General features: G+C 49.8%; 1 protein-coding gene across 2 annotated transcripts; it reads right to left on the reverse strand.

Moving 5' to 3' along the window:
- ABI3 (ABI family member 3) lies at nucleotides 1–27,875 on the reverse strand. Of its 2 annotated transcripts, XM_060256013.1 has the most exons (8): nucleotides 27,454–27,872; nucleotides 24,920–25,087; nucleotides 19,875–20,051; nucleotides 6,842–6,927; nucleotides 5,099–5,185; nucleotides 3,447–3,631; nucleotides 2,304–2,438; nucleotides 1–171 (listed from the first exon to the last, which is right to left on the reverse strand). In XM_060256013.1, the coding sequence occupies exons 1-8, from the start codon at nucleotides 27,568–27,570 to the stop codon at nucleotides 8–10; spliced, it is 1,119 nt and encodes a 372-aa protein (XP_060111996.1). In that variant the 5' UTR covers nucleotides 27,571–27,872; the 3' UTR covers nucleotides 1–7. The 2 variants fall into 2 exon arrangements, with proteins under 2 accessions (XP_060111996.1, XP_060111997.1); XM_060256014.1 differs by lacking the exon at nucleotides 19,875–20,051 and having other exon boundaries at nucleotides 27,454–27,875.
- Between the last annotated feature and the right edge of the window lie 46 nt (nucleotides 27,876–27,921).

Below are 27,921 nucleotides of genomic sequence, written 5' to 3' on the forward strand. Positions count from 1 at the left end.
CAGTCTGTCAGTGCAGAGGCTCGACGTAGTTCCCTGGGAACAAGCCCTCGGCATCGCTGCTCACCCCCTGGCACCAGCCGTCCGAGTACCTCCGGGTCACATAAAGAACAGCCCCTTCTTCAAACGACAGTTCGTTCTCGTTCTGCCTCGTGTACGGGTAGAGGGTCACCACTGCAGCCGAGGGGAAGAGCAGGAAGGGGGAGAGAAAGAGTCAGAGGAAGGGAAGAAGGGATAAAAAGCAACCTCACACCTTAAGATCCGGTTGCGAAAGGCTGCCCTTTGGTGAGTGTCCATGCAAACAGATTTAGATTTAACCAATGGAACTCATTGCTACAAACTTTAGAGAAGGGGAATGGCATAGAAGAAGAAGAGCTTGGATTTATACCCTGCCCCTCACTCAGAGTCTCAGAGCGGCTTATAATTGGGGCCAGCCCTGCCACTAGGCAAACTAGGCAATTGTCTAGGGCACTGGCCTTCTGGGGGCACCGAATTGAGTGCCCCCCATGTGACTCAATGACGTTATCAGTGCAGGGGGAGGGGCACCAGAAATTAGCCTTGCCTAGGATGCCAGAAAAGCCCCATGGCGCAGAGTGGTAAAGCTGCAGTACTGCAGTCCAAGCTCTCTGCTCGCGACCTGAGTTCGATCCTGGCGGAAGCTGGGTTCAGGTAGCCAACTCCAGGTTGACTCAGCCTTCCATCCTTCTGAGGTTAGTAAAATGAGTACCCAGTTTGCTGGGGGAGAAGTGTCGATGACTAGGGAGGCCAATGGCAAACCACCCCGTAAAAAGACTGCCGTGAAAACGTTGTGAAAGCAACATCACCCCAGAGTCGGAAATGACTGGTGCTTGCACAGGGGACTACCTTTACCTTTAGGATTCCAGACATTCTAGGACCAGGAGACGATTTCCAAGAAATGCCAGGGTCATGATCAGTGTTCCCTCTAAGCTGAGTTAGCATGAGCTAGCTCACAGGTTTTTAGCCTCCAACTCACACATTTTTGTCTTCGCTCAGGGAGGATGATCCCAGAGCACACTAATTTTATGCAGTAGCTCACAACTTTAATGTCAGTAGCTCACAAAGTAGAATTTTTGCTCACAAGACTCTGCAGCTTAGAGGGGACATTGGTCACGATGCAGAGGCAGGTGATAGCAAGCCATCTCTGAATGTCCCTTGAATTAAAGAAGTACAAGAAGTCAGCTTGGCTTGGTGGCAAAAAAAGAAAGAAACTGTGCAGGATCCATCTCCTAAACTGCATATACAGAGAAGAAATACAGCCAGCTAGAAGTGCAAGATTATGTTGTGCAGACACGGGGGCCAGGCTTCCATCAGGAACATAGATGGACATCTGACAGCACTGCTGATTCTGAGAACTTAGGCAGATCATGGGAGGAAGGGCTGCATCAGTGCTTAGTTCTTATGGTCCTTTCTTACACATCCAGGGAAATGCTGATGGCCACTTCAGGGTCAGGAAACAATTTTTCTCCAGGCCTGTTTGGCCAGGGATCATGGAGGTTTCTTTGGCCAGGGCACGGAGCAGGGGTCACTGGGGATGGGGTCAGGGAGCATTGTGCAGGGGGTTGAACTAGATGACCCTGGAGGCCCCTTCCGACTCTGTGATTCTATGAACGGAGAAGAGAGTGCCCTACGGCAGGTACAGAAAGCCTTCGCCTCACCACTGGGTGGATAACTGCAACCCATTCTCCAATAGCTGGAATCAGGTGCAAGTTTTTGCACAGCAGAAGGAATGTCTCTGGGGACAGGCGGGCCATTTAACTTAACAGGAAAGTTTCCAGTAGGGTGTTGCCCTGGAGGCCCCTGACAGCCAGAAGCAAACCAAACTGAGCCCAAGCAGTGCTACAAGTGCCACAGGGAGCGCTGAATTCAGCCTGCCAAGGTAATGACAGGGCTTTTTTTGTAGCAGGAACTCCTTTGCATATTAGGCCACATCCCCCTGATGTAGTCAATCCACCTGGAGCTTACAGTAGGCCCTGTACTAAAAGCCCTGTAAGCTCTTGAAGGGGAGTGCAGCCTAACATGCAAAGGAGTTCCTAGTACAAAAAAAAAAGCCCTGGGTCATGCCACTGGGCAAGCAACCTTCCGCCCATTGTCGGTGCTGCTATTGGTCCAAGCTGAGGGACCTCTGAAAAGGCTTGCTCTACTTGCTGCTGAATCCTATAGGCCTCATAGATGGCATAGAGCTCCACCATCTTTCATTTTGGCATTATGCCCACGGTCACCCTTGTGGCTTTTTCCAGTAGGCAGAAATAGTTAGACCCCCTTGGCAGTTTTTTTTAACAAGGTACCTTTTTCTAGGTAGGTATCTGGGGGCCATTGCAATTTTTCCAGGGGTGGTGGTGAAGGCAGGACCGGAGGCTCCAATAATTCGAGATCAGTAACATCCAGAGGTGGTGGCGGAGGGGATGCTGGGAAATCCAGATCTGCAAACAAGTCAGTAATTTATTTATGTATGACACTTATATCCCACCCACCACCCACCCCTGCAAGCAGGCTTAGGACGGCTCCTGACAAGGAGACTTAGAACAGCGGAACACAATAAAAGACTTAGAACAGCGGAACAACAATCAAATGGAAAGCCCCATAATTTAAGATGGCAGAACAAATTCACAAATTTCCCAGGAGTTGTTGCATGTATGCCCAATGGAACAGATATTTGGGGATCAGGCTGAACACCATTTGTAGATGGAATACGGAGTATGGGGTGAAGCAGGGGAAACACAGAACAACTGTATTTTGCAGGCCCTGCAGAACAGTTGATGCATGTTAAGTCGCTTCCAACTCATCGTGACCCTATGATTTAAGGCCCTCCAAAACAGAAGAAAATCAAGCTTAGGTACTTTTCCATATGTATTTTTCTGTCTTTTAAGTCATGGAAGAGAGACAGTTGAACAGGGCACTAGAGCACCTAACCAGCCGTTAGACACTCTTCTCAAACTCCCCCTGACTTCTGAAATTTCACTAGATCATAAGGGTTCTTGTTGCAATGATGAGACCTAGAAATTTAGAAAAAGAAGAAGATATTGGATTTATATCCCGCCCTCCACTCCGAAGAGTCTCAGAGCGGCTCACAATCTCCTTTACCTTCCTCCCCCACAACAGACACCCTGTGAGGTGGGTGGGGCTGGAGAGGGCTCTCACAGCAGCTGCCCTTTCAAGGACAACCTCTGCCAGAGCTATGGCTGACCCAAGGCCATTCCAGCAGGTGCAGGTGGAGGAGTGGGGAATCAAACCCGGTTCTCCCAGATAAGAGTCCGCACACTTAACCACTACACCAAACTGGCTCTCCTTTTTGTCAATCTGAAGAATGAATGGAGCTTCCAGGATGCTGAATTCTGAAGCCAATACTGATTCCCATACTCATAGGTTGTGTTGTAAGTTCCATCTTGCCTGAGCTGCTTTTGAATTCCATGTACTGACAAAGCCCTTACCCAGTGCAGAGAGTGGAGGCAAATCATCCATCGCAAGAGGTGGCGGTGGCAATACATCTGCTTGTGGGGGAGGAGGAATGTCGTCTTCTTCCATTGGAGGAGGGAATGGGAATGGCAAAGGGGGCGGAGGAGGCGGTTCAGTAGGTGCCTTCAAACCGGAGTTGCCCATCACTTCGGTAGAACTGCTGCAACAGTCACACGTGAACACATAGTAAGCTGATGCATACTGAATCAGACACTTGGTCCATCAAGGTTAGTATTGTCTACTCAGACTGGCAGCTGCTCTCCAGGGCCTCAGGCAGAGGTCTTTCTCATTGCCTACTGTCTGACTGGTATTAACTGGAGATGCCGGGGATTGAACCTAGGATCTCCAAGCCCCAGCCCCTCAACCACAGGCTGTATCTTACCACTCCACTAAGCAAAGTGGGATACCTTCCTCTCATTGCAGTGGCTCAATTCCCAACATATATGGGCTGCAAGAGCCATCTTCTATAGGCTTTGACCAAAGAGTGTGTATCTTTTCTAGAAGACCTGAACTGTTACTAGCCTCCACCCATCCCAGTCCCTGGAAGCTGGAGCAAAGTTGTACATGCAAGGAGGAAATAGGAAGGGGAACACTCCATTTAACAGGGCTAGAAGACTTCCTTGATAAGACTCAGGTCTAGGGCTTTTTTTTGTAGCAGGAACTCCTTTGCATATTAGGCCACACACCCCTGATGAAGCCAATCCTCCAAGAGCTTATAGGGCTCTCAGTAAAGGGCCTACTGTAAGCTCCAGGAGGACTGGCTACATCAGGGGTGTGTGGCCTGATATGCAAAGGAGATTCTGCTACAAAAAACCCCCTGCTCAGATCTGTATGTCTGTCATTCCTCACTGTGCAGATGAGGGGGGCGTGACTCCTTACATTATAAGAGGCAGTTCTTCCAGCCTAAGGAGCTGTCCTCCAGCACCACACTGTTCCATCGAAGAAGAGCCAGTTTGGTGTAGTGGTTAAGTATGCGGACTCTTATCTGGGAGAACAGGGTTTGATTCCCCACTCCTCCACTTGCACCTGCTGGAATGGCCTTGAGTCAGCCATAGCTCTGGCAGAGGTTCTCCTTGAAAGGGCAGCATCTGTGGGAGCTCTCTCAGCCCCACTCACCTCACAGGGTGTCTGTTGTGGGGGAGGAAGATAATGGAGAATGTGAGCTGCTCATCATCATCAAGGAAGGGGCTCAGAAGCTGGAGGGAGGCTCCATAGCCTCAAGAAATTTTATCCAGCCCGCAATAGGATACATGTCCCCAGATGTGGGAAGACTGTGACATACATGCCTGGGACTTGGTCAGGAGAAGTAAAGGTGGGATTGAACTGTTCTTTGTGCCATCGCAAGAAGTATTTTGTTCTTTCTGCTGTGATATGGGTTCTCCCCCATCCAGCACCATTATACTTTAATATACAGAATGCTTTCTACTTCTCGCTACTAGCAAAAACAGTTTGTGATGTTGATTCTGTCTCAAGCATGCTTCAAATTATCCTGACCCCGAGACTAAATTTTAGACTACTTCAGTCAAGAGCAGCCTGTTCTGTAGAGATTAAGCACTGAAGAATTTCCGAATCTATTCTTCTTCCTGCATTTCCATTCTCTCTGATGTTGTCTTCCCAGATACGGTACCTCGGGGAGGACTCCAATGAAGCTGGTGGTAGTTTGGCATCTGGGATGACAGGGGACTGTATTGGCTCCAGGGTCCGGTGGCTTCTCCTAAACCCAAAAGACAGGGATTATAACCCTGAGGTGCTTCTCCATAGGTGCCTCCGCATAGCCACCCTGGACTTAAGAATGTAAGAAGAGATCTGCTGGATCAAACCAAACGCCCATCTAGTCCAGCATTCTGCTCACACAGTGGACAGCCAGCTACCTCTAGAACATAAGAGAAGCCATGTTGGATCAAGCCATTGGCCTGAGTATTGAATAGGACTGAAAATAGAGCACCCTGATTTTAAAAATTTTGTAACCCAGTGCTTGACCCGTTGCTGGATTCAGAGCAGTCCACAGCATTCTCTCCTGTCACAATCCCCCATCCCGTTAATGGGATTCATAATCTAAATTTCACTGCACTCTATGGAACCGACTCCCAAGTAGGTGTGCACAGGAGTGCATCCATAGATGTTTGTTTTAATAGAGGGCAATACACAATTAAGCCTGAATAAATTGGTGTATGAAGAAGATTCCATTTTAAAAGGGGGGAAGCAAACTTTGTTCTTAGATTTTATAAAAGGGTTGGATCCAGACAGGTGGGTTTTTTTCCCACGCAACAGCAGTCATTGCCCCTCCTTATTACAACCCACATCCCATATGGCTTTTAGCCATGCAGGTCCCATGATACCAAGCATAGCCTTTCTGAATGGTCAACGGAGACCCTCTCCTTTTTCACCAGCAGGGGGGAAAAAGTTGGATCCAACGCTAGTAGGCACCTCCTTAGAAGAGGCATATCCTCCTGGTTAAGAGGAGTGCCTGTTTCAAGGCAAAAGTAATTAAATCAGGCAACATTAGAAAAAATAGGGCCCTGACATGGATAGCCCAGGCAAGCCTGATCTCATCAGATCCCAGAAGCTAAGGAGGGTCAACTCTGGCAAGTACTTGGATGGGAGATCTCCTGGAAATACCAGCAGTTGGGAGGGCAGGGGCAGGTTTTATTCAGTCACCTCTCTGAATATCCTCCAGGCCCCCAGTAGGGGTCAGTCACCAGTGGTGGACATGACTTTCAGTTGCACACAGACACAACCCCCTCAAAAAAATACCTCCCAAAATCCCCCAAAACAGGCACAGCTTTTTAAAATTGATCAAAACTTTTGCCATTGATTATACTAACCGATCCAATGCATACTGCAGTTCCAATCAAAAAGGGTTTTATTTTACTCCTATCCTAGAGGAGGAACAACATGGCACAATTTTTGGTCCAAGGTAAACAATACAAGTTATTTGAGTCAAGTCGGTGTTTCCCCCACAGTCACAAATACATGGGGAAACTCATCTTAGAAAGTGCTCCACTGCTCGGTGCAGAGCCAAACACTGTGGGAGGGAGAGGCTTTATGCTCCCTTCCTACACCATTTTTGCCAGTAGAAATAGCTGTCAGGGATGGGCTCTGTTTGCCCCTTTCTTGGGCTCCACTTGTCCTCTGCCTGTTTGACTTAGGGAACATGGTACCCAAGCCAGGGGCAAACAAGGCTCCCCACAGCTCTTTCCACTGATCTCCAAGGGAGCCCCCCCCCCATATGCCCAGGTGATTGTGAGACAAGCTGGGGCAGACCCACCCAACCCAACTCATATCACTTATAGTTGGGCTTTTGGCAGAACAATCAACTGTGCCAACATGCAAAAGGAGGCTCTGTCACCTCTAGATGACGCATCCTCACCTGAGGCTTCCAGGAGACTGTCCTGCAGATGTTTTGGTTCCTCTCCTGGCTAGAGTCCCTGTTCTGGCCAGCTGTGTGCTTTGATCCTAAGTGAGGAAAAAGAGGGAGAAGATGAAAAGTGTGCCTGAGCGAAAGAAAATCTAGTCTTTCCCCGCAGAGGATTCATGCACCATCAGCGGTTTCCCCAAAGAAGGCATTAATCATTCTGCTTTAAAAAGGATGGTTGCATGTGGTGGGGGGGGGAGGGCTGATTTGTGTATTATCTATTAACCAGCAATGAGGGCAGATTAAGGTGGGGCAGTGGAGGCCTGAGTAACTCTTGGGAGCTGATGGAGCTATAGATGGGCACAGCTACATACACAGCCACCTGCTCCAGAGGGGAGTGTGCATTGGCAAAGAGGGGAAGTGCTGCAGATAAGTATAACAATGTAGGTGCGTGTTGATCTGCTTTATCAGGTGGATCTCCTTTTCCTGGATCAGCACACCTCTCACTTGAAGAATCCACCCCCCCCCCCATTTCCCAGAAGAAGAAGACTGCAGATTTATACCCTGCCCTTCTCTCTGAATCAGAGTCTCAGAGCGGCTTACAATCTCCTATATCTCCTTCCCCCACAACAGACACCCTGTGAGGTGGGTGGGGCTGAGAGAGCTTTACAGCAGCTGCCCTTTCAAGGACAACTCCTGCGTGAGTTATGGCTGACCCAAGGCCACTCCAGCAGCTGCGAGTGGAGGAGTGGGGAATAAAACCTGGTTCTCCCAGATAAGAGTCCGTGCACTTAACCACTACACCAAACTGGAAGGATGGAAATGCATGGAAGAGTGGGGAAGCAGAAACAATGAACAGTAGTAAGAAGTAAAGAAATGGGTCCTCTGTGTCCTAAATAATCCATAAGGACATTGATAGGTTCAGATGACCAGTTATAAAGAACCTGAAGGGGAGTGTTCCTCTGGAGAAGAGCAAGGAATTTTGGAGGACTCTATAGTTCAATATGCTGAGTCCAAGTTACCCTTCCCCCCGGAGGGAGATTCCCCAGGTTTGATGGACTTCTGGTGGACATTTCCAGTTTGTAGCTCATCTCCAATCCTACAGTACTGCTGTCTCGTCAATGTTTCCAGATGCAGGAGGACCTAAGTTTAACCCTCCCCCTCCACCCAGTGGCAGCATGGTACCCATTAAGTTGCAACCATGTGACAGGAAATCATATAATATCAGAATTGCACGGCAGGAAGAGAGGGAGGCCATCGTTATGACCTCATCAGTGTCAAAGCCAGGCGATGGACTGCAGACCAAGGTAACTGTGGAGCCAAAAAGGCAACCTGAGCATCAGGCGACGGTACCAGAGTGAGGAACTGCACCATGGAGAGGATTTCCCACCTCCATAGAGTAACGACCTCACCTCACTGTCCTGCTGCTCCTCTCTCAGTGGGGGTACAAAGAGAAGCAGGAAGCACCAACAGCAGGACATTCCAAAAGAAATGGAATGCACTCCCCGCACTGTACAGCTTCACTGTACTCCCCGCACTGTACAGCTTCACTGTACTCCCCACACTGTACAGCTTCACTGTACTCCCCGCACTGTACAGCTTCACTGTACCCCCCACCACTGTACAGCTTACAGTTCTTGGGGGGGGCAGGGAACAGTTCCTCCCTCTTTTGCCAGCAGAACAGCTGGTAAGATCCAATCTTTAGTCTTCAAGGGCCCACAAGGCTCAATTTTTGGTCATAAGTAGTGAGATGCCACTGATGGAATCTATATAATAAGTTTACTGCTTGTCACAGTCTGAGCAAGTCATGCATTTCTTTTTATTCAGAGAGGTGTAATCAAATCTCATTTTGGGCAGGAGCTCACAGGAACGGAACCTCTAAATTTTATTGCGCTCTTTCTTTCTCCCCCCCCCCCTGCAAATACTTGCTTCTGGGCTCCGTTGTTGAAATCCCCTGTGAGAATTTTGCTGAACTCTAAGATTTGACAAACTTTCTAATATTTTTTCCCACAAAAAAAGGGAAAATAACCAAAACATATAAAGCAGACAGATGGAAATCTTCATCATGCCACTGTGGCCAAATAAAAAAAAAGAAATTTTAAAAGTATGATGGGAGCAAGGTTTTATTATGACCATTATAATTCAAGAAGCATTTTAAGGTAGATGCTGAGCTGATAGAATTTAGTACACCTTCCGGTGATGTCAGGAGCGTGTGGCATATGCAAATGAGTTGTGCTAATGTAACGTACTCGAAGCGGAGGCGAGAGTAGGGCAACATAGTTTATTAGGAGCACGTTGCAAGAGAGAGAACTCGCGGGCCGGGTCCCGCTTATGTACAATCTCCGGTACAACCTACTGGACAGGTCGGGCCAATCCTGACCTGTTAAACTTCCCGCCACAGCTGTTGATTGGTGGGGATTACGCGCCCCGCGCTGGAGGCGCCTGGGACGGCCCAGTCGCCTCTGCGCATGGCGCTTGTGGCTGCCGATACACTACACCCCTCCCCCCCCGGTTAATGAACATAGTCTTTAAGATACGCGGGAGGCCGGCGCTCCCTGGTGGACCGTCTGGGGAGGTCCTGTGGAGGGGGCGCGGTCGCCGCTGTCGGGGCTGCGGGTCTGGTTCTGCTGGTCCCTCGGGCTCTGTTGGCCCCGGCGCTTCTAGCGGGGGTATAACTGGTGTTGGGGCCGCGTCCTCTGATCGGTCTCCAGTCGGTTCCACCCCTGCTCTCTCCCCCTCAGTGTCTGCTGGTTCCTCTGGTAGCGTGCGGCGGCGCAACTGGTCTATGTGCCGCCGTAATACTTGGCCCTCCTCCGTGGATATATCATAGTGGTGGGACCCAGTTACTCGTAGCACTTGGCCCGCCACCCTGTCGGGGCCCCTCGCATAGTTCCGGGCGTATACGTGATCGCCCGCAAAGAAACCTCTGGCTGCGTCCCGTACCTCTGGACTCTCGCGGGTGTCTGAAGCCCGGTCGGGATGTAGTCTGTCCAGTCGGGTTATGAGCTTGCGCCCCATGAGGAGCTCTGCCGGACTAACCCCTGTGACCGGGTTGGGTGTGATCCTATTATCGAAGAGGAACGCGGCCAACCTGTGGTCCCAGTCGCCCTGTACAATTCGGCTCAGGGCTTCCTTTGTTGTGCGGACCATCCACTCTGCCTGGCCGTTGGTGGCCGGGTGGAAGGGGGCCGACCTTATGTGCCTAATCAGATATCGCTGGAGGAACGCCTGGAAGTCGGCTGAGGTGAACGCGGTCCCGTTATCGGAGACTATGGTGTCCGGGATACCGTGTGTACATAAGACCCTGTGCAGCGCCTTGATTGCGGCGGCTGACGAGGTGGACCCTACGGGAATGACCTCCAGCCATTTGGTGTAGGCGTCCACGATTATCATGAAGATCTGCCCCTGGAATGGCCCCGCGAAGTCGAGGTGGAGTCTCGACCATGGCTTCCTGGTAGACTCCCACCGTGTCGCGGGGCCGCTGGGAGGCTCGGGCCACGTTTCCTGGCATGTCTGGCACCTCCGAACCCAGGTCTCAATCTCCCCGTCCATCCCCGGCCACCAGACGTAGCTCCTGGCTAACGCCTTCATTCGGACTATGCCAGGATGGGTCTCGTGTAGGGATTCCAGGACCCGCTTCTGCAGCGGGGGCGGGACCACCACCCTGCTTCCCCATAATAGGCACCCTTTGTGGGCTGCTAGTTCCTCCCGCCTGGTCTTATATGGCTTAAATTCTTCCCCCATGTTCCCTTCTGGCCAGCCCCTCACCACCCAGTCGAGCACCCGCGCCAGTGTCTTGTGTTTCTGTGTGGCCTTGGCTACCTCCGCTGCGTGGAGGGGCTGCTCTGGGAGGCTCTCCATCAGCATGACCTGGTGTGCGGGGGCGGGGTCTGGACCCGTTTCAGGAAGCGGCAAATGGCTGAGCGCGTCCGCGTGACCCATAGCCTTGCCGGCCCGGTGGACCAGTGTGTACGTGTATAAGTTGAGGAATTGGTTCCACCTCAACACGCGCTGTGAGAGTATTTGGGGGGGTTGTCGGTCTGGGGCCAGTAGACCTAAGAGGGGCTTGTGGTCCGTGGCAATGGTGAACCTTCTCCCGTATAGATACTCATGGAACTTGCGGACTCCCGCCACGATTGCCAGGGCCTCCTTATCTATCTGCGCGTAGTTGCGCTCGGCTGGAGTGAGTGTGCGGGAGTAGTAAGCGACTGGTACCTCCCTCCCGTCCGGAAACTTGTGCCCCAGGACTGCTCCCACCCCATAAGGCGACGCATCGCAGGCCAGGATGACGGGGAGGCCCTTGTCAAAATGGTGGAGCACCGCATTGGACACCAGGACGTCCTTGACCGCCTGAAACGCGGCGGCCTGTCGTTTGCCCCAAACCCAAGGGGCTTTTTTGTCCAGCAGCCGGTGAAGGGGCTCTGCCAGGGTTGCCTTGTGGGGGAGGAATGAATGGTAAAAGTTGAGCACCCCCAAGAAGCTTTGTAGCTCCGCTTTACACGTGGGGGCCGGGGCTTGCACGATGGCTCGGGTCTTTTCTTCCGTTGGGTGGATTCCTGCCGCGTCGACGGCGAACCCCAGGAACTCCACCCGTGGGACCCCCAGCAAGCATTTCTCCCTCTTAACCTTGAGCCCCGCTGCCTGGAACCGGCGGAGCACCTCTCGAAGGCGGTTGCCGAATTCTTCGGGGTCCGGGGCGGCGACTAAAACGTCATCGAAGAATGGCTGGACTCCTGGGATCCCTTTAAGAAGAGTGTCCATTATGCTCTGGAAAATCCCCGGAGCGACGCTAACCCCAAACTGTAGCCTCTTCACCCGGAAGGCCCCCCTGTGCGTCACGATCGTTTGGGCCTCCGCCGTCTTGTTGTCTACTGGGAGCTGCTGGTAGGCCTGTGCCAGGTCTAGCTTCCCAAATATCTTAGATCCCGCTAGGGCGGCCAGGACGTGGCTCACCACCAGCACTGGGTAGGGGCTGTCCTGTAGTGCCTTATTAATGGTGCATTTATAATCGGCACAGATCCGCACCTCCCCGTTTGGCTTGATGGGGGTTACGATGGGGGTTTCTCAGGTGGCGTAGTCCACCGGCTCGAGGACACCTTGGGCCGTGAGGCGGTCTAGCTCTGCCTCTATTTTAGGCTTCAAGGCGAACGGGACCCTCCTCGCCTTGAGCCTAATCGGCCTGACCATGGGGTCTAGTGGTAGGGAAATGGCCGGCCCTTTGTAGCTCCCTAGAGACCCATCGAACACGTCCGGGAACTCTCGGCATATTTCCCCGAACCCTCTGGGCGTTAGGGTTTGCCCCACCCCCTCCAAGCGGATCCCCAAGGGTTTGAACCACGCCAGTCCTAGCAGGGTGGTAAGCTGGCGCTTTACCACCAGGATGTCCAGCGGGCTGTAGAAGGGCCCCCGCTCGACTTGCACCCGCGCCCACCCCGCAATTTGCACCGGGTTCTTCTGAAAGTCCCGGAGTATGAAGTCCGCCAGCCTTAGTTGAAGCCGCTGGTGGGGGCACAGCTTCCTCAGGGTCTCCTCCGCTATAATGGAAATGGAGGAACCTGAGTCCACCTCCATTTGGCAGGGGTTCCCTTCGATGAGGACCACCATTTTAATTTTGTTGGGGGTGGCGAGGGGCAAGTTCAGTACCTGAAGGGACGTGGAGTCTGTGGAGTGGAACTCTGCCGACTCGTGATGCGTGGTCGGCCTCCGGCGGTTGGGCTTGGCTCGGCAAGCCCTGGCTATGTGGCTGGTCTTCCTGCAGCTCCGGCAGTCCCAGGTCCGGTACTGGCAGTCTCTCCGGTCGTGGGGGTCGCCGCAGCTGGCGCACTTGGTGGCAGGAACCCTCTCCGACGCTGGTGGTCGATCGGGTGCTCGGGGGCGTTGGGCTGCTCTGTTGGGTGGCCCGGCTGGGCGACGCAGCTGGTAGGCTTCTCCCTCCTCTGCGCGGTCGTGGTCCAGCTCCTCGTGGTGGACGGCATCTGTCCGGGCCTTGGGAAAGGTCCTGGAGGTCCTCTCGAATGCCACTGCTTCGTTGAAAGCGCTCTGGAGGGTGAGCTCTTCCTTGGCGAAGAGCTTCTGCTGGAGCCTCTCGTCGCGGAGGCCCCACGTGAAGCGATCGGCCAGGGTGTCTTCCAGCTGGGGGAAGTTGCAGTTCCCGGCGATCCTGCGGAGGGCCGCCATGTAGTCGGCGGCCGATTCTCCGGCCGCCTGGTCCCTTCTGTGGAACAGGAACCGGCGGGCCACCCGTGAAGGCTGAGGTAAGAAGTGGCCGGTGAGGAGTCTGCTGACCTCGGCGAAGGACTTCTCCGTGAGGCGGGTGGGGGCCGAGAGACCTTTGGCGATCTCGAATGTGGCCGCCCCGCAGACGCTCAGGAGAACGTCCCTCTTCATGCTGTCCTCCGTGACCTTGTTGGCCCTCAGGTAGCATTCGACCCGTTCCAGGTAGGATTCCCAGGCCTCTGGATTCATGGGGTCGAACAGCTCGACGTGACCGGTGGTTCTGCCCTGGTTGGCCATGGTGGCTGCGGCGGCGGCCGTGGCCTGGTGGTGCCCTTGGTCTCCGATGTAGCCGATGAGGCTAGAATCCCACCTTCGTCGCCAGTGTAACGTACTCGAAGCGGAGACGAGAGTAGGGCAACATAGTTTATTAGGAGCACGTTGCAAGAGAGAGAACTCGCGGGCCGGGTCCCGCTTATGTACAATCTCCGGTACAACCTACTGGACAGGTCGGGCCAATCCTGACCTGTTAAACTTCCCGCCGCAGCTGTTGATTGGCGGGGATTATGCGCCCCGCGCTGGAGGCGCCTGGGACGGCCCAGTCGCCTCTGCGCATGGCGCTTGTGGCTGCCGATACACTACAGCCAATGAGCTCCGGCACCTCTTTTTCTGCAAAATGACCCCTGGGTGTAGTGATTTGAGCATCATACTAGGATAATGTGGGAGACTTGGGTCCGTTCAAATGCTGCCCTGGCATCCCTGTCCACTTCCCTCCCCCTCAAGTGTCCCCTCTGTTTTTTTCTTCCCTTCTCCTCCCTATTTCCCAGACTTCATGAGCAGTGACTTGTGAAAGCTCCTCCCCTGCCACAAATTGTGTTCACCTTTCAGGTGCTCCTGGACTCTGGCTCTTTTTTGCTGCTACAGACAGAGCAACACAGCTTGATGGTGTGGAGGAACGGTGGCTCAGTGGTAGAGCATCTGCTTGGGAAGCAGAAGGTCCCAGGTTCAATCCCTGGCATCTCCAACTAAAAAAGGGCCAGGCAAATAGGTGTGAGAAACCTCAGCTTAAGACCCTGGAGAGCCGCTGCCACTCTGAGTAGACAACACTGACTTTTATGGACCCAGGGTCTGATTCAGTATAAGGCAGCTTCATATGTTCATATGATTTATCTCCAGTTGAACAAGCATCAAATGAGAAGCTACAGGGGCACACCGTCAGGCAAACTGGTCTTTAGTCCCCCCCCCCCCCCCGCCATGTCCATTGCAGGACATTTGGCTCAACTGAGCTGGAGCTGCATTGCCAACAAAGATCCTGCAAAAGACACCCTCCCCCGGTGTGGCCTTGGCTGCAGCAGCGACAAGAATGCAGCTGGAGAAAACAGAGGCAGGCGTGGGAACGGAGGCCTGGTGGCGTGGAGCTTCCTCTCTGGTCGAACCTCCTTTCTGCTACATCAGACACAGACGCTTGCGGTGTAGGTTGACCGAGATGGCTGAACCGCAGCTGACAGCACAGTTCTCCTTTTCTCATGGCAGGCCGCTTGCTAAGCCAAGAGGAAGAAAGCACAGTTTGTCTCTCTCACTCCAATGCCCTTGCAAGGGCTCTGCACCTGCCACCCGTTTCATTTAGCACTTGATGGGGATGGCTCCCAAGGTGAGAACAAAAGAAGGTGCAGAAGTGTCAAACTGTAGATCTGGGTGGAATTCCTTCCCTGACACCTCCTGTTTCCAGAGAGTCTGATCCAGCATGAGCATGAACAATTCCTTTAGACCAGGGGTGTCAAACTGACTTGTTATGAGGGCCAGATCTGACATAAATGAGACCTTGTTATGTCAGGCCATGTCACACACACACACATATATATAAAACTTGAAACATTAGCACTCATTGGTTTTAAAGATGCTTTCTTTGTATTTCTCCCATGGGATCCAGGGAACTGGGCAAAGGAAGCTCTGGCTCTTTCCTTCCTTCCCCAGGGGCTGGGGAGGGGAGCCTCAGCCAATAGAAGAAAGAGAGGCTTGACTCCATAGCTCTACTGTGCAATTGAGAGAGCCTGGCAAAGCAAGCTATTCCTCCCCCCTTCTTCCCCAAGGAAGGAGCCTCAGCCAATGGAGAAAATAGAGGTTTTGCTCTGTAGCGCTTGTGTGATTGAGCAAGCCTTGCAAAGTAAGCTGTTATGCATAAGGAAGCAAGATATAGGGAGAAAGAAGCAGATGACAGCCAGTTGCTCAGGGGCCTGATAGGAGCCCTCCGGGGGCCTGATTTGGCCCCTAAACTGCATGTTTGACACCCCTGCTTTAGACTTTTCCAAAGGAACACCAAGGGGATACCAACCTCCAGGGGGAACTTGGGGGAGCCCAGCTTTACAGCTCAGCTCCAGACTACGCAGATCAGTTCCCCTGCAGAAATTGGATGAATTGGAGGGAGGGACTCTGTGGCATTGTACCCCAGTGATATCTTTGTCCGTCCCCAAATCTCCATGAGTTTCCCAACCTGGATTTGGCAACCGTGCCCCCCATACCACACCAGTGCCCGGGGCGGGGGGACCTGGCAACCATACTCTGGGCTGAAGAGTAAGTCCCAAATCTGCACATTCACAAGAAGTTGCAAAAGAATTTGACCCAAACTGAAATTAGAACAAAGAATGAAGGCTTGAGTTCTGAATGACAGACTCTGCTGTTGTGTTACAGAGAACAGGGGTCAGTGAAAGAAAAGGGAAGAAGCTCTTTATTTCCAAGCCTCTGCAGCAGAGATGGCCAAACACATGGCTCTTTCACACAGTCCCAGGCACAGAATCTTTATTGGCATAATAACAGTATCAAATCAAGGAAGCAGGAAAAGGTAATTAATTAAGAATTCTAAACAGACCTCCTCCTATAAGCCCAGTAAACCACCACTTTGATGGTTTCAGCCTTATTTGAGGCAAGTAAACTCACTATCTTGCTTTCATCAGATTTACCCTCCAGGGAGTGCAATATAGGATCCAGACAAGATGCACATAAATCACAGTAGAATCTACAGGATAAAAGTACATGGTCTGTTCCTTCAGTTTCCTTCAGTCCACAGGGACATAGCCTATCATCAAAGAGTGATTTTTTTTAAACCTCCCGTATAACATGGCAGAAGGAAGCATATTAAAACAGGCCAACACAAATGCTCTTCAAATATGGGGGGCTCTTTCACACATAATGTGTGGCTCTCAAAGCCCCCACCACCCTGATGGCCAGCTTGGAGAAAGCATTTGTCTTTTTAGATCACTTATCCAAGTCAATCCAGCCAGCAGCCTGGAAAATGCATTTAAAGTTACAGTTGCTTACTTTCCCTCTCCCCCTCCCCATCTATTTTCTTTCCTTCCTTCCTTGTCTTAAGGCTCTCAAACATCTGACATTCTTGTCTTGCAGCTCTCAAACATTTGGCATTTATTCTGTGTGGCTCTTACGCCTTGTGTCCTCCCCACCTCATTCCCCAGCCATGTTGATGCTGAAATTCCTTCCCTAAACTTTAGTTTCTCTTCCTTCCAAAGCCACAGCCCACATTTTTCTTTAAAAGATTTCCCAGCCATCAAGAGGGCCAGAATTTTTAAAAATTATTCTTTCGCTTTTAGGAAACCAAGCACACAAGTTCAGTAAACTCCTCTGGGCTTAGTTTTTCTCTGAAGCATTGAGTATGCAACTAACTACCAGTCATTCTCTGTTCATTGGGGGCAGGGGAGTTTGTTTTTTTAAGGAAGTGAAGAATAGCTGTGAGTTCATCAAGAGACTCAGCTTTTCCACAGAGGAAGTGATAGGAGACTCACTGTCTATTGCCGAGTTTATGTTTCTGAATCAGTCATCAGACCTCCTGGGCAGCCATACCAGCTTCTCGTGTGAAGCAAACCACATGTTCTCAACTATAGAAAAAGCTGCAAGTGTCAGAAAAACCAAGTTTATAGAAGAAGAAGAAGAAGAAGAAGAAGAAGAAGAAGAAGAAGAAGAAGAAGAAGAAGAAGAAGAAGAAGAAGAAGAAGAAGAAGAAGAAGAAGAAGAAGAAGAAGAAGAAGAAGAAGAAGAAGAAGAAGAAGAAGAAGAAGAAGAAGACAGCAGATTTATACCCCACCATTCTCTCTGAATCAGAGACTCAGAGCGGCTTACAATCTCCTATATCTTCTCCCCCCACAACAGATGCCCTGTGAGGAGGGTGGGGCTGAGAGGACTCTCCCAGAAGCTGCCCTTTCAAGGACAGAGTCTCAGAGCGGCTCACAATCTCCTTTATCTCCCTCCCCCACAACAGACACCCTGTGAGGTGGGTGGGGCTGAGAGAGCTCTTACAGCAGCTGCCCTTTCAAGGACAACCCCAATGAGAGCTATGGCTGACCCAAGGCCATTTCAACAGCTGCAAGTGGAGGAGTGGGGAATCAAACCCAGTTCTCTCAGATAAGAGTCCACACACTTCACCACTACGCCAAACAAGGCTGTTTGAGGACTCATCATTCATTCTGGTGGAGATCTGAGAGATCCCAGGTGTCATCCTATCTAGGAGCATCAGCAGTTCCTCAGGGATTTTTTTTGCTCTGTGCCAGCTCTGGGTTGGGAAATACTTGGATATTTAGAGGCGGGGTGGAGCCTTCAAGGATGGGGTTTAAGGAAAGGAGAGACCAGCAGGGTACAATGCCACAGAGTCCACCCTCCAAAGCAGCCATTTTCTCCAGGGGCACTGATCTCTGTAGTCTGGAGATCAATTGTACTAGCAGGAGATCTCCAGGTGCCACCTCGAGGCTGGCAACCATATCATGTCACACATATTGGGATGGATCCAGTCCAGCATTTCCATGGGTTCAAGGTCTTCTGCCTATGCAGCATTACTTCCTTAATTATTGCTTCTCACAGCAACCTGAAATACCCTCTAGCTCCTGTTCCTGAGTTCCTGTTAGAGTTCCTGTCCTCCAAGTGGGCCCTGGAGTCCTTTAAGCTATAACTGAACGACATGATGTATATAAGAGTTTATAGTATACCTTTAAGGTGAGTCCTGAAGGCCTGTATGGTTGGGACCTTAACTCAGGCCTTGTTCTCTCGGGGTACATATGTGCTGCAGCCTTCCAATCAGTGTTCCTCTAAGCTGAGTTAGCCTGAGCTAGCTCGCAGATTTTTAGCCTCCAGCTCACACATTTTTGTCTTAGCACACTAATTTATGCAGTAGCTCACTACTTTAATGCCAGTAGCTCACAAAGTAGAATTTTTTACTCACAAACTCTGCAGCTTTGAGAGAACATTGCTTCCAATGTGTGTTTTAGTTAGTCTGTAAGGCCGTCACCGGATAGCCCAGGTTAGCCCAACCTTGTCAGATCTCAGAAGCTAAGGAGGGTTAGTATTTGGAAGTGCAACCTCCAAGGAATACCAGGGTTGTAACACAAAAATAGACAATGGCAAACCACCTCTGAAACGTCTTTTGCCTTAAAAACAAGTCTAGCCCACCACCTAGTGGTGCATGATGCTAAAAGAGATAGAACCTCTGGCTGCCAGACACTCTTAGGATCTCCTGGCTGTACTTCACACACCGCCATACAATGATGATGATTAGTCTGTGTTATTTTCAAAGTGGAAGCAATAAAGAGACCTATTTTTGAAGCAATCAGAGCCTTCTATGAGCTGACTACAGAGCAGCAATGAAGACTGATCTGATAGGTAATCTTGTCCCTATCCCCGAATCCCTGGAGGATGTGGCAGCTTCAGAGGGCAGATTCTACAGCATCCTTTCCCTGCTAAGCTCCCTCCCCAAACCCTAAGGCACCTCTCCTAAACATCTAGGAATTTCCCCCGCTTGAATGGGAAGTCCTAGCCTTCAACATGGAAACCCTAGAGGCTCAAAGTGGACAGTGATGTCATAAGGAAGCTTGGTGGAAAAAGACACAAGGAGGAGTTCAGTGAGGAAAACCTCCATGCATCCTGCTCTTGCCTTGCCTAACACAGTTGATGCCACAGACACTATCCAATCAGCCCCTAGCTTTGATGCCCACTTCAGCTGTGTGGGAGCTGATTAGGCCTAGTTTAACACACACAGCAATGTAAAGCAGTAGAATGAATTTGTATCACATCTGACTGAAGCTGAAGGGTCACATTTTGGAACATTCTGCTGGGTTAAAAATTCCCTGCAAATAGAAATCCAGCATCGCAAAGGAAGAGAAGAGGGTAGATGCTTTTTTTCTGCATTATATTTCTACAACAAAAGAATATTCAAGCTGTGAATCCTCCACCAGCAATCTGAAGGATGCATTCCATTCTGCCATCTCAATGTTCCACCACCTAATTCTTCAGCAGGTATGAAGCAGGCATTCCCTACTTCCACACCTTGGTTAAGACCAGGGGTAGCCAAACTTGCTTAACATAAGAGCCACATAGAATAAATGTCAGATATTTGAGAGCCAAGACATGAGCATCAGATGTTGGGAGGGAGGAGTGGGAAAGAAAGCAACTGCAACTTTAAATACATTGTCGAAGCTGCCCAGCTGGCTTTGCTTGGCAAAGTGATTTAAAGAGAGAATACCTTCTCCAAGTCAGCCGAGGTTCACTGTAGAGTTTTGCCCAAAACCTAGAGCATCATGCGACATTGGCAACATGATGACATCACCTTTCAGGCCAGGAATTTTCCCTGCTGCAAAAGCGGGAGTTCCCTTAGCCCTGGCAGGGGACCACCCCCAATATCTCCAGGTATTTCCTCACCTGGCAACCCTAGGTGTAAGTCTTCTGAGAACTGTAGTGATAACACCTGTACAGGCCCTACTAGATCTGGTATCCCGCATCTGCTTTGCTGGCCTGTTTTGGCTCAGAGGAGGGGCTGAGATGCAGCCATCCCTGTTCTTACCTTTATCCCATGTCCAACGTCATCTAAACTGCTAAAATTCAGCGGCTTCCTGTAATAGGCCTCCAAGGGCTCAAGGCGGTCTGGATAGATGATTTTCTGGCAGTGTGGAAATCTCTTGCAAACGGCAAGCATCCCGATCTGTTGGCGGGCACTTTTCTCTTTGTGCATTTCAACCACCTATGGAAAAGAGACTTTCAAAGGAGGAAGGGCCTTATTTGAAAACTACTTTGGGGAGGGTTTCTCTGGAGAACTTCTCCTGGACCTCAGTAGCTCCACTGAATGCTAACTGGCAGGGGTTGCTCTACTTTTAGGCAAATGGAGGCCAACAATTTCTTACTTGCTTCCTTTCCTTTTTACCAAAACAGGAAATGCCATATGGATTGGTTGCCTTGGGCTCCCATATACATCAGGTTATCTGGTCATTTGAAGACCATATTGAGAATGCTAAATTGAATCCAAGAAAGATGTGTGAACTCGTATGTGGAGCTTGTATCTATAAGCGCCAGTGGTCTATTGTGTGATTCTGTGTTTGCAGTGAAGAGGTAGATGATGGCTCAGCCTCATATCTATTCTTTTTTTTGGGGGGGGGTTGTATTCGTTGTGTGCAGGGCTTTTTTCGTAGGAGCTCCTTTGCATATGAGGCCACACACCCAGATGTAGCCAATCCTCCAAGAGTTTACAGGGCTCTTAGTACAGGGGCCTATTGTAAGCTCCAGGAGGATTGGCTACATCAGAAGTGCGTGGCCTAATATGAGAGCCAGTTTGGTGCTGTGGTTAAGTGCATGGACTCTTATCTGGGAGAACCTGGTTTGATTCCCCACTCCTCCACTTGCAGCTGCTAGAATGGCTTTGGGTTAACTATAGCTCTCCCAATAGTTGTCCTTGAAAGGGCAACTTCTGTGAAAGCTCTCTCAGCCCCACCCCTCACAGGGTGTCTGTTGTGGGGGAAATAGATAAAGGAGATTGTAAGCCACTGAGTCTCTGATTCAGAGAAAAGGGTGGGGTATAAATCTGCAATTCTTCTTCTTTTTCAAAGGAGTTCCTGCTACAAAAAAAGCCCTGGTTGTGTGTGTGCGTGCATGCATGCATACCTGCGTGTCATGGCAACTTCTAGCGACCCCTACTAGGGGCCAGGAGGATATTCAAAAAGATGGCTGAATAAAGCCTGCCTCTGCGTCCTGGTCCTGGTATTCCTTGGGGATCTCCTATCCAAGTACTAGCCAGGGTCGGTCCTGCTTAGCTTTCAAGATCTGATGAAATTGGACTTATCTAGACTATCCAGATCAGGGCAGCCTCAGCTCTGTATACATGCTAACTCATCTATTGTGGCAAGAACAAATAGTTCTCCGCACACCACACACAGAGACCACTAGAGAACAAAAACACCAGAAATTCTAATGACCAATGGTTTTACTTGGCACATACTTGAGGGACTCATTCTTCCAGCCATGTTGCAGACACAGGAGAGAGAAAAAAAGAACAAGCAAATGCACAATTCAGGCATGTTCTAGGGTACACTGTCAGGATGTTCAAATTAGTTACAAACGTAAACTGTTATGCCTTGTGACCTCCCCACCTCATTCCTCAGGCCCATGGAAAAGAGCTAAATTTTTAGGAGTGTTTGGGAAAGACCTGGTGGAACAGCAGAGGTGATTAATCCATTCCACTGATGTTTCCTGATCCTTTTTTTTTTTAAGTATTATTCTCAGGGAAACAGGAAAAGCAATCAGGCACATCTCTCCAGTAACAGGAAGAAGGCTCTGATGTCCAAGAACATGGTGTGAGCCTCCCTAAATTCCACTTAGGAGGGAGGAGAGATGGAGGAGAAATCCTTTGGACTGACTCACAGTGTCCAAGGGTGTGCCTGCAACAATTCAGAAGTTCAAGGAGGGAGGAAAGCCCCTGAAAAGCAAGACAGCGCAGAAGAATCCTGCATCTGTTTTGCTCCTTTAATGGCCTATCAACATCAGGGGTCCCCATGGTAACCCCGGGGACACTTTTGGAATGTTGAGTATAAAGAGTGGGCGGTACCGCAAAAATGGTCACCCTGTGGTTCTTAGGGGTAATCACATTGCACAGGAAGGCTGCAGACCAAGCATTCTCCTGTCATGAACTAGTGCTGAATAAGTCCTCCCTGTGGACACAAAGGTGTGCTTCTGTAGCATCTCCAGTTCTAATGAAGAAGAAGACTGCAGATTTATACCCCGCCCTTCTCTCTGAATCAGAGACTCAGAGTGGCTTACAACCTCCTTTATCTTCTCCCCCCAACTATAGAAAAGGCTGCAAGTGTCAGAAAAACCAAGTTTATTGAAGAAGAAGAAGAAGAAGAAGAAGAAGAAGAAGAAGAAGAAGAAGAAGAAGAAGAAGAAGAAGATGACAGCAGATTTATACCCCGCCCTTCTCTCTGAATCAGAGACTCAGGGCGGCTTACAATCTCCTATATCTTCTCCCCCCCACAACAGACACCCTGTGAGGTGGGTGGGGCTGAGAGGGCTCTCACAGCAGCTGCCCTTTCAAGGACAACTCCTGCGATAGCTATGGCTAACCCAAGGCCATTCCAGCAGCTGTAAGTGGAGGAGTGAGGAATCAAACCCGGTTCTCCCAGATAAGAGTCCGCACACTTAACCACTACACCAAACTGGCTCTAATGAGGTTTAGGGAAGTCAGTACTGGCTATTTACTTTGGAGGGGAAGTGAGTGGGTACCAGAAACCCATCAATAGACACTGTGGTACTCACAGGCACCACTCTTGAGGATCACTGATCGACACTGTTCAAGCCAGTCCCATGGTTGACCCCACCAGCTGTAGTAGAGGTAGATGTTGGGAACCATGAGGAAGATCTATGTAGCACACATTTCTTGCATGTAAACCATCTCCTCATGGAGCAGACAGACCTGAGTAGATCAGCCAGACTAACATTCTGCCTCAGTCTAAAGCATCTCTTTAGATTCTCCCACTCAAGCCCTTTCTGGTCCTCTCAAAGTGACCGGAGCAGGAATTAATTCAAGTTAGGCATTAGCAGAACACATTTGGAATGGAGGAACAAGACTTGCCCTGCAGACAAGCATGGCTTCCAGGAAAGTCTCTGCCCTGGCTCTTTTTCAAAAAATTAAGCACCATGTTCACCTGTGAGTGACTTGGTTCTTGAGGGGCCTTTCTGAACTGGATATTATATCTATTATGCCCATCTACAGGTTCACTTTGATGAAGAGAGAGCTTAAGAATGCTTGGAAGCAACACTGCTCAGCCTCTGGTTGCATTCCCAACTATGCAGTGGCCTGCTCTGATTGCTTAGCCATAGGAAAGGACAGTAGGCAAATCCTGGTATGAACAGAGCCTGTGATGCTGCCATAGCTCATGGCTGTAACAAATAAAGTGCTACTCCCGCAAGCAACTCTCAGAGGACTCTGAAAGTAGTATATTCTAGTTCTGCAACCTAGTTCCATTTTTAAAAAACTGGAACAGCAAAGAGCCTTTGGGCACATTAAAAAATTAATACATCTGTTATGGCATTTGTTTTCATGAGCCACAGGGGAGGAGGTATCGTGGGTAAATGTTAAAACATTCCCTTTGTGCGCAGTTCAGCTCCCAGTTCAATTCCTGGCAGTTCCAGTTCAAGGATATGGAACGGGCAAATATTGAGAAACGGCTTTCTCTAAGCTAGGTGGTCCCAAAGTCTAAGTCCATAGAAGGCAACTCCGTATGAGCCAGTATAGTGTCGTGGTTAGAGTGTCAGACTAGGACCTGGGAGATCCAAGTTCAAATCCCCACTGTGCTCTGGAAGCCTGTTGGATGATCTTGGGCCAGTCACGCATAAATGAAGTAAATAAATAAACATGCAACCAGTTCAGCAGATGCCTGTGTGGGTTTGGAAAGTGCTCCTCTAGGATTTTTTTTCACTACAGATGCCAAGGATGGAAACTGGGACTCTGCAAACAATTCACTGGGCTATGGTCCCACACCAGTGATGTAACATTTTGCAAGTTTATATCTTTTCTTTGTGCCTTAGGCAGCAGGATTCAAGCTGTTGCACATCACACAACAACAGAGTGGCAAGAAATATGTCACATGCTGTTAAGGTTAGATATAGGAAAATGGTCCCCTGGAATTAATCTCTGGACTACAGAGATCAGTCCCCTGGAAGAAGAAGATGATGATGATGAAGCTGAAGAAGAAAAAGATGATGATGATGATGATGATGATGATGATGATGATGATGATGATGATGATGATATTGGATTTATATCCTGCCCTAAACTCTGAATCTCAGCGTCTCAGAGCAGTCACAATCTTCTTTACCTTCCCCCCCTCCCACAACAGACACCCTGTTCCACTTTACAGCAGCTGCCCTTTCAAGGAAAACTCCTGCAATAGCTATGGCTAACCCAAGGCCATTCCAGGAGTTGCAAGTGGAGGAGTGGGGAATCAAATCCTCCAAGATAAGAATCTGTGCACTTAACTACTACACCAAACTGGCTTTTCTGGAGAAAATGGAAATTTTGGAGGGTGGATTTTATGGCATTGGACCCCACTGAGCTCCCTGTCCTCCCTAGGCTCTATCATCAAATCTCCAAGAATTTCCTAATCTAGAGCAGGCCACCTACCCTCCCCCCCCACTTCCCTGCCAGTAGAAGAAGAAGATAAGAAGAAGATATTGGATTTATATCCCGCCCTCCACTCCGAAGAGCCTCAGAGCGGTCACAATCTCCTTTATCTTCTTCCCCCACAACAGACACCCTGTGAGGTAGGTGGGGCTGAAAGAGCTCTCACAGAAGCTGCCCTTTCAAGGACAATTTTGCGAGAGCTATGGCTGATACAAGGCCATTCCAGCAACTGCAAGTGGAGGAGTGGGGAATCAAACCCGGTTCTCCCAGATAAGAGTCCGCACACTTAACCACTACACCAAACTGGCTCTCCAAGGGAGACCTGGCAACCCTAGTTTTAGGGCATGGCCCTGCCCCAAAAGAAGCCCTACCCCACCCTACACACCCAAGGCACACAGACATCTCTTCCACATCTTTCTTGTAGTCCACTCCTCACTCACCTGTGTGACAGAGCAGATGCTGCCCTCCACATGTCGCACTTCAGTGGCCTGCAGGTCCAGTATCCTGAGGATGCTGTTGGCCAGGGTGCTGATTTGGTAGGCCACGCTGGCTAAAGACTGAGTAGTGAAGGCCATGGTTTCCTCTAAGGCTTTCCGCTTGTCTTGGGCCTAAAAGATTTTTTGGGGGGAGTGGGGGTGGGGGAGTTGTTATTAAAAGTGTGAGAATCATGTGACAAATCACAACAGCAGGTTATACAGAGCAGGGGTGTGCATTGCAATATTTCTGATCTGAAATTGTGCTCAAAATTCTGGTTAGTTTTGTTTCCCACCCAATACCTAACAGGAAATTTCAGACACTGTTCTGGACAGGAACTATCCAAATGAACACCCCCTCATACAGAGGTGTTTTCAGTTGTAGAGTCTTGTGAGCAAAAATTCTACCTCATGAGCTACTGGCATTAAAGTTGCGAGCTACTGCATAAGTTAGTTTGCTCTGGGGCCATTTTTCCTGAGCTAAAATGAAAATGTGTGAGCCAACGGCTAAAAATCTATGAACTAGCTCAGACTAATTCAGCTTAGAGAGAACACTGGTTTTCACCCCTCTTCTTCCCCATCCTTACCTAAGGGAGTAGACATTTATCTGGCATGGACCTATCCTTTGTTAACCTGTGATATCAAAAAGACACTGGCTATTTTGTGCAGACCTTGTTAGGGAATGTGTAGTCCTTAAAGGGAATATCCAACTGGGATGCAGCTGACTCTTAATTCTTGAGCCACTCCCTGAAAGATGTCCCCTGTGCAAGGTGTAGTGCTTACAGTGATTGATTAGTATCTGGGAGAATACACACTCTGCTCTGGAAGCTTTCTGGATGACCTTGGGCTGGTCACTCTTTCTTAACCTAACCGACCTCACCATGAGGATAAAATACAGAGGAAGAGAGAATGATCTTGTAAACCACTTTGGATCCTCATTGGAGGGGAAAGCAGGGTATAAAATAAATAAAAGGGAGATGAATGCTTGCATGCATGTCAACCTGTTATCAACCCAGTGCCACCAACACACGCCTCTGTCCTTAACTGTGCCAACTGTCCCTTTCCCATTCCAAAATGTGGACTGATGTATTCATTTGGCGATGCTTCTTTCTGCATTATGTAAAGTAAATCCTTACATATCTGGGGGATGAGTGCCCCCGGGCTAAGCCTGGACCCTGGCCATTGTTCTAATTAGCAACTAAGCATTGCCAAGGAATAAAATATATTCCTTATAGTAATTTGGCCAATGCACATGATCTGACCGATCACTCTATCAGAAGCAGGGAAAAGACAGTTTCCCCACATCTGATAAGTTTGTGAATGTTTTCCCACCTTCTTCTCCAAAGCATTTGCCTGAATCATCTGGAACTATCTGTGCAGCCAGGAACTTTCTACAGTTGCACCTGTTTCCTGGAGGAAATGGAATCCTGTGACACCGCAAAACTGACACATTTCTTGAAGGGAAGCTTAAGTATGAAGTGAAACTCTGGTCGGCAGAAATACACACATGGGGAGGGACTACAAAGAGTCAAGTGAGATGCTCTGAAATGCAAGAGGCATTGTCTATGATGCTTCTGCTTAAAACTCAGAAGCTCCTGGGGCCCAGACACAGAGGTCTGCTTCTCATGGAAGGGGCAAGCAGAGCTGGGTTAAGCACCCTTTAGGACCCCTCTGATTCCACAATAATAAATCTGGAGGGGGTAGCTGTATTTGTCGCTGAAAAAACAATCAGGAATCTTGGGGCACCTTATTAAAAACCAGCAACATTTTACTCCAGTGTAAACTTCCATAGACTACAGCCTGCTTGTTCCAAAGCCTCTGAAGAAGTGGGTTGAATTCCAAGAAAACTGACATTTGGAAAGTTATTAGTCTTTAAAGTGCTATAAGACTTTTGTGATTCCACATCAAAGTTGATGGGTTGTGTCCAACTAGGATCTGGGACATCCAGTTTCAAATTCGCACTCTGCCATGGAAGTTTGGTGGGTGACCTCAGGCCAGTCCCCCTCTCTCAGCCTAGCCTACCTCACAGGGTGGTTGTTTTGTGAGGATAAGATGGAGGCAGAGAGAACGATGCTGTAAACCGCTTTGGATTCTCACCAGAGATAAAAGTGTGGTATAAAGATCTCATCAATAATGAACCTGTCTTGCCCTGACCTGGAAAGCCCAGGAAAGTCTGATCTCATCAGATTTTGGAAGCTAAGCAAGGGCAACTCTGCAAGATGGGAGACCTCCCTGGGATATCAGGAGCCAGGGGCAGGCTTTATTCAGCCACCTCTTTGAATATTCTCCAGACCCCCAGTAGGGGTCAGTGACCAGAGGTCATCATGACTTCTAGGTGCACACATGCACACACACACACACACACACACACAAAAATACCACCCCTACCACCTCCCATGAGCCTGTCTTTTTGCTTTGCTTCTAGCATCTGGGTCCCAACCTGAATGTTGCTATCCTAGGAAGCTGCAGCCTAGCATGGCTATACTGAACCTGCAACTCACCCCGTCGTAGTTGCTGTCGCAGTAATCCGCCACTTTGAGCAGGTTCTTGTAGTTGTCCTGCAGGACCTCCCTGGCATGTGGGATGGTGCTTTCCGTCAGCTGCTGGAACTCAGACATGCTGCCGCTTTGCCGGTCTCCTCACTTCCTCCTGAGGGCACAATGTCTCAGCAGAGCAGTTCTGAACCCCACAGCTCTCAGCCACACAAGCACACACGTGGGCTTTGTGGGGACTGTCTTATACTCAAGTTGCCTTCCGTACATGGACTGCTCCCTCCCCTTAGACTTGCCCAGAAAACATCTTGTGGAGATGGATTGCTGTCCTCAGCCTGCCCACCAGCTCCTAGGTGTCCCTTTGACTCTGAGAGAGTGAACACCTGCATTCTATGCGCGAGATGTGAAAAATGCCTGGCTCCACAAGGACAAAAGGGATGAGATTTAACAGAGGAAATGTTGGGGCGGGGGTCACTG

This window comes from Heteronotia binoei, chromosome 15 (genome assembly GCF_032191835.1).
Source record: "Heteronotia binoei isolate CCM8104 ecotype False Entrance Well chromosome 15, APGP_CSIRO_Hbin_v1, whole genome shotgun sequence".
NCBI classification, from domain to species: domain Eukaryota; kingdom Metazoa; phylum Chordata; class Lepidosauria; order Squamata; family Gekkonidae; genus Heteronotia; species Heteronotia binoei.

Bases quoted from the DNA above. Each gene is read 5' to 3' on its own strand.
- ABI3 (XM_060256013.1), bottom strand. From the start codon at position 27,570: ATGTCTGAGTTCCAGCAGCTGACGGAAAGCACCATCCCACATGCCAGG. The intron at 20,052-24,919 runs GTGAGTGAGGAG...TCTTTTCCATAG, and splicing joins GCATCTGCTCTGTCACACAG to GTGGTTGAAATGCACAAAGA. The intron at 172-2,303 runs GTACCTTGTTAA...CCTCGGCTGCAG, and splicing joins AGATACCTACCTAGAAAAAG to TGGTGACCCTCTACCCGTAC.